General features: G+C 32.6%; 1 protein-coding gene across 1 annotated transcript; it reads left to right on the forward strand.

Annotated features, from left to right (window-relative positions):
* Positions 1-3,439: 3,439 nt before the first annotated feature.
* Positions 3,440-6,998, forward strand: LOC106136678 (uncharacterized). The gene is made up of 2 exons (XM_013337303.2): positions 3,440-3,767; positions 5,946-6,998. The coding sequence occupies exons 1-2, from the start codon at positions 3,518-3,520 to the stop codon at positions 6,218-6,220; spliced, it is 525 nt and encodes a 174-aa protein (XP_013192757.2). The 5' UTR covers positions 3,440-3,517; the 3' UTR covers positions 6,221-6,998.

Here is a 6,998-nt window from a genome sequence, read left to right on the forward strand (position 1 = left end):
AACCGGTCAGAAAATCGAACGAAACCCCACCTCAATGCGAAAACTACCTCAGATGTGGTACCACAAATTAAAAGCATTTTTATAGGTTTATGATGACACTTTTATAAGTAATATTTTGCAATTTCACTGCCACTTTACAGACTAGTAAATGAATATGCGCAAAAATAGACAAAATAAAACTAATTATCGTGGAAAGCTTCGTCTGTCTCTCGCGAATCGAAATGGTATATTCGTGAAAGATAGACGACGAATCATATTTATTCTAGTTTAAGTATTTATTGTAATTTAATGTTAAAATAAAAATATTACACAATAAATTTTTGTTTCTTAAAGAAAAAATACCAATAAAAATATTGAATAAAATAATCATCAAGAAATATGCGACACTTCAATAAATATACTACTTCGATTAGTATAAAGAATGGAGTAGGTACGTAGTTATACTTAATAAATATTATTCATTAGGATAAGTATATACTTGATTTGATAACGCACCATAAACATAACATACACGTACGACATAGAACAAAAATACTCGTTGTATATTCATTCGTACACATAATTGTCATCGTGCGTGCAAGACATACCTCCTCTCTACTAAATGCTCGCTTTTATATGAGACTAATGCATTTAGTGTAGTATAGCGTGATTCATCGCAATGTCTGTAACAGTAGATAAGTAGTATTTGATCAGGCATTGAACTCATCATGACCATACAAGTAAGTTGAATATGAAACGCACCTGATGCGATGACAGATATAAATAAACGTAGGCTTTATTCATATCTGTGATCACCATTCATTTTTATGTGCCATTGTGGTTTGCTTGAACTACCAAATTCATTTCAGAAAGACCATAATCAGATAATTTTGTTGAACTAGGTTCAAATGAAACACACTTATTTCAAAAGTATTTTTACGTTTCCAACTGATAATTCTGTAAACGTACCTGTCAATTGTTCTTTAGATATAACACTTAACTAAAGTCCATTGTATGTATATATAACTGCAAAAAAATTGCCAAAGTAAGCGATAGTGAGGCTAATGTTTGTTACATGAGAAGTCCTGACAATGGGTACTCACACTTGTTTTATATCATTTGCACAATAGTTTTCACATAGCATAACTGGTGACATTTTCTCCGTAATAAAACCATTACGGCGGTTATTCTCTGGGAACGGAGGACAATAATTACTTTGTTTTTTGTAACTATACGGTATGGTCGAGAGTGGGCTTATGGAAAATTTCACCAAGAATGAAAGCAGAAACACTATTTATCGAGTGGGTACAGCATTGGGGTAATTTAAAAACAAGTTTTTATGAATTAGAATAAGTTTGTAACGGAATTTGGATAGTTTGCATATGATTAACATAAACTTATTAATTATCGTGATGAAAATTTGAATACTTTGTGAAAAAAAAAATTATTATTAAAAATAAGTAAAAGATATTAGCTCTTCTGAATTGTATCATGGCCCAAATTCCATTCATTCATTCATAAAATCACGTCTATATCCCTTGCTAGGTAGGTAGAGCCAGCAGTCTTGAAAGACTGATAGGCCACGTTCACGTTAGGCTTAGTGATAGAATTGAAATTCAAAACGACCTAGACCATCGCCCATCGTCAAAAAAAATTCCAAGTTTATAAGCTTTTCCCTTAGTCGCGGTCCTATTCTTTTTTATCTTGGTGCCGGGAAACACAGGGCACATCCATTTTCAGACAACTTTAAAAAGGGAAGAGGTTCTCAATTAAATCATATATTGTTAATAAATCTGGTTCCTTGGCAATTTTTAAATCGGTTTTAATGATTATTTTTACAAAGGATACTCATACCTACTCGAATCGTAAGGAGCCATCCATATTGATCAGATCAATATCTGGTGGGTTTGGTGGCATACCTACATGTTTAAGTGTTCAAAATCTTTGGTATTTTAAATAGTTACAATAAATTTAGAATCAATATTGCGTTCTTTAAATAAATTTCCAGTTTTAACAAAAGGTCAAGACTTTTTTTCATTCGGCTTAGAAGCAAATTTTATTAACTACTTTTTATCTTAATATGAATACATATTCATGGGTTGTACATACTTAATGTACTATGATTTTTCGCAAACCTACAAAATTACTCGCCGTGGTCATATTTGATATGCTTTTTAGACTCACTTTCCAATTAACTGTTACAATAGAATACGCGTGAAACAATTATAGACTGGTGTCGATGGACAGAAAAGAAAGCCATTTTGTTCGTATAGTTCTAAGCGTATAAAAAAAAATTACCTGTGTAGTTTTTATAATAAGATACCTACATAATATTATCTTTATTATATAGGTCAGATGGGAGTATGTAGCTTCGTGTAAAAACCCATCCAAGATCATGGTCAAAAGGCGCGCCCAGAGCTCCTCTCTAGAGATGGGAGAATACTCGACCGTAACCGGAATAAATGTCAGGAAGAAGAGGGTTCTCGAGGCTGGTCATTATTTAGATTAAAATGTAAGCATTGTCATTCAACGAGGCTAAGCTGCCAGCCTTCTGCGCACTTTGGCTCAGGACATGGATCTGCCGGGCCTTGCATTTTTGTAAAAAAGTGTTAGTTTTAAATTTAAGTGTATTTGTAGGTTTAAATTTAGCTAGAGTTATTTATGTTTTGTTTTTTTTATAACTTTTATATAGGTTTATATTTTTAATTATTAAATTACATAATTATATGAAGCAATATGAAAATAAACCGATCTTTTTAACGCTCCAAGACCTAAGATTCAACCATAAATAAATTTCAAAATTACATACTAATTTGCTACATTAAATATATGTATGTTGTCATTATTATAAAAAGAGAAATCTTATCGAGTTAAGGCGAATATAGAGACTAATAAAGATGGTGTCTATAACCAGTTTCAGATGACTTTCTACATTATCTGAAACTGATGAAGAACGATTTTATTAGATCGGTACTTGTAATTAAAACTTTTTATAGATGTTTCTCATTATATTTGGCAAAACGACTGGTAAGGCAATGGAAAAACATTGCTTTTATTGTCTTTTATGACACGTTGCTATAACCAACTGTAAATCCTGGCACGACGTTCCGAGAAACGATATCCAAAGAGACAATGCACTAAAAACTGAAGATGTCGAAGACCAGAAAAAGTGAAGACAAACTTCGGAGAGTACAGATCCGGACCCCGAAGCAGTGGAAAGTAAAACGGGAACACTCAAAGATAAAGCAAGAAAGGTACTGTATATCTGTAAATACCTGCCTAAGTAACAAGTATTTTAAAAGTTAACCACAATTGGAGAAATTAAACTACATCACAACCAAGATTTAGTTCAATTTCACCTTATCTTACATAATCGAATTAAAAAATTACGAAAGGTTACAAACTGGTGTTTGGACAAGTTTTGACTTGCGAATCGGTAAGGTCGTTTTGAGCGGCAACAATCCAGTCCAGCTGCCGTGGTCAGGTGCTGGGTGGGGCTTCAAACGCGCATGGTTGCATACTTGAAGAAGCCGGCACGATGAACGCAACGTCTTTGCCTTCCGCGAGCGCGCGAACCGTAATATTTTTTATCTATATCTTCATATTCGTGTCGGTGGTGTGTTCTACTGAAGTGCAAGACAGTTATCCGGCTAATAAGAATGATGAACTGATAAAAAATGTTGAGTTATACGATGGAGTGTATCTTCAGATACCGGAACGAACCAACGACACACAGAAATTATTCAGCATTGAAATGGACACCGGGAGCGGGAGCGCTGTTGTGGAAGGTTAGTTCAAAGTAATTGATAATCAAACAAAAAAAAACTATAACAATGGAATTTACGGTATTAAGAAGTGGTCAAGTTAAATTATGACACCTACCTACTTATAAACATCACTTACCAGATCTAAACATTACACATAAAGTAATCAGTTTCTATGAAGACCCAAGCTTAAAACTCTACACACGAACTCTACAGCTCCTAACTTTACGTACTTTTAGTTAAAATATGTGGCTTTGCTGTTTCGTTACTCCAAGAAGTATCGTCAAACAGATAACTATGTAAATAAGTCTTTCACATTGTACGCCCATGTGACTGTAAGTGACCAATTCTTCTTTACGGTCAGACACCTTGACTAAGTTTAACTACTTGAAATATTGGAAAGAGGATTTTCTGATAAAGGTTTATATCTATAAAAGCTACCCGTGCGTAATCGAGGCGGGGGGCCAGTATTATATAAATAAAATTCCAAACTTATAAATATTAAATATAACAAACGATGAAACATGAGTTGCAAAACTTTTTAGATTTACCCAAAAAATACTTACATGTTCTCGAGTTGTCCTCAGCACAGTGCAGAGTTTTATAACAAAAGACAACATTGCTGTTCAATGAACAATGATTAATTTGAGGTTTCCTGTACTTTAGAATAGAACCACTCCATATCTTTCCCATGAATGACGTAAAAGACGACGTAAGCAACCTGTCACATCATTTGAATTTCAATTTCATCACAAAGCCATTCAGTTTTTTTCAGACTGTTGGCTCTGTCTACCCCGCAAGGGATATAGACGTGACTATTTATATGTCTGAATGTATTTTTAACTGAACAATAATACCTTAAAATATCACATGCCACCGTACACAGTACACTTTAGAAGTCGTTTAAATAGATAATGTGGTATCAGTGTTCGGAAGTTACTGTGAAAATTCCGCAAAGCATGTCCTAATGTAGAACATTACAAGTCTAACACAGAAGTGAATAAAGATAATCACAGTATGTTTATAAAAACGATTTCGCAGCAACCGCCGAACCTGTTAATTTATTAAATTGGTCTCTCTAACAAAACTTATTTTACTTTTATGTAAGAATTCGCATTATATGCAAATTAAGTTTGTTTGTTTTCATACATATAGGTAGTAAGTATGGAAAAGGATATCAGGACACGCGTTTTCACGCCTGAGGAGCCTTGCGCGAAAGGTTGTTTGGAATTCCAAGTATCTTGAGCAAATGGCATTACATGTAAAACATATATGTCGTAACAACTTTACCTAGGTACCTACCTCCCTGTTATGTAGGTTATTTATCCGTTTCCAACTCCGTATAAAAACTATTTGCAGAAAGCTGGAATTTTGTATCAAACTGTTGATCGATATTCCTATGGTGTTTATAGGACCGGTTATACCATTCACTTTCCCGTAATACAGTTGGTTAGTCGGTTTAATAGTCGAGGCCGGCTTGGTAGTGTCTGCTCTGATTATATTTCCGAGTGGCCAATTTCTCCACTTTCACGTGCGTGAAAAAAAAATCTGAGACACTCATTATATTGCGAATACAGGTATAAATAAAACAAATCGCAAACCTTGATGTAACGCTCGCTTGCTTTGTTATTTTCGCCGTTTTTGCCTACTATGCAGTAATTTGTTCTTAGTTTTTATAAGTACATACTTACAAATATAATAATAATAACCATTTAAATATGTGACAGCTATGTAGGTAATGATTCTTATAACACTATACTTGTTATAATGATATCTATGTCCATTACACTTGGTAACCTTAATTAGTAATAACAAAAATATTCAATTTTGTATAAAAAATAAGAAAAGGCTTTCAATATTAATAAAGAAATGTTATATAACAATGTGAATACATACTAGATATAGGTATGATATTAATTACAAAACAACAACACATTAGGAGGTACATAGTATGACTATGTACCACGTGTTGGACATGATACCTACGTGTTTATATAGATTTTGTTCGTGTAAGAAAATGTTAAAATAACTCCTATATAATAGTTAATTACATAAACGCATTACCTATTTAGATATTGAGGGTACGTGTGATATCTCATAGATCTACTTAAAATAGTAAATTATATTATTTTATATGTAACACAATTTGATATATTATTACTTACTAACATTTATTTGTATAGTGTATGATTTTGGTTTCAGGTCGCAAGAAGCAGAAGAAATTAATGGAGCGAATTCTACCGTTATTCATCATGCCGTTTCTGATCCAATCGGCCATAGTTCCAATGTTTCTCAGCATGCTAAAGTTCATGCTGTTCAAGGCCATGATGATCGGAAAGCTGGCCTTAGGCTTCGTTATCCTGAACGCCTTCAGGAACCACAACGTGCCAAAGGGCAGGGACTCTGAAATGGCAGAAGTTGTTTACGGCTACCAGGGAAACGATATATATGAATATGGTGCCTACATGCCCCATTAGCATCAATCGCAACTTAATTTATTTGAATTGAAACCTCATTTACTTATTAATTAAGTTTACTTAGCTGAAATTGTAACAAACTTTGCGAAGGCAGACATACTTAACTAATAAGATCTCGAGTGAAGCATTTTGAATGTATTAAAATAAGCTGTACTACAAGCTATAATAACTGTAATTTTTATCGATATAATAGTTTTATGCTAGATTTATGATTTAATCTATCTCGGGATAACGTAAGATAGATAAAATCATGAGTCTTACCATTGGCCATGCTTTACTATTTGCCAAAGTGCTCAAGCGGATGAGTTTAATTTATTTTTAAAAAAATAGTAAAAAAATAAAAAAAAAAACGTAAATAGAAAAGTTTAAATATTTAAGTGCTATTTAAATTGAAAATTTGCGGTATGTAAATCTATCATGACTCCAAATATAGATACACTTCTTTAATGATTTCACTCCATAGAAACCGAAATTATGTAAAATACCTACGTCATTATTAAATAATATCCTGATTATAATAATATATTACGATTATTCAAATAATAGTGACATAAAAATATTCGATTTATTTTACTTTCCTTGCAAGAAAAGAAAGGCAAATAAAATTAAAAAGAAATAATCTAAGTCATTCTAAGTATTATTTTCAATGCTCAACTTTAAAAATATTATTAGATATAAAAGTAGGTACTCAAGTAAAATTAAGACTAAGCCTTCATGTTAGTATTTATTTTTTTCCCTTTTTGTTAAGTTTTATTTTTTTCTACCAAAATTTTTTTTC

The sequence above is a fragment of the Amyelois transitella genome, chromosome 14 (genome assembly GCF_032362555.1).
Source record: "Amyelois transitella isolate CPQ chromosome 14, ilAmyTran1.1, whole genome shotgun sequence".
Lineage (NCBI taxonomy): Eukaryota > Metazoa > Arthropoda > Insecta > Lepidoptera > Pyralidae > Amyelois > Amyelois transitella.

Excerpts from the sequence above, each read along its gene's own strand:
- LOC106136678 (XM_013337303.2), top strand. The coding sequence starts at position 3,518 with ATGAACGCAACGTCTTTGCCTTCCGCGAGCGCGCGAACCGTAATATTT. Across the intron at positions 3,768-5,945 it reads CGGGAGCGCTGTTGTGGAAG|GTCGCAAGAAGCAGAAGAAA; the intron begins GTTAGTTCAAAG and ends TTTTGGTTTCAG.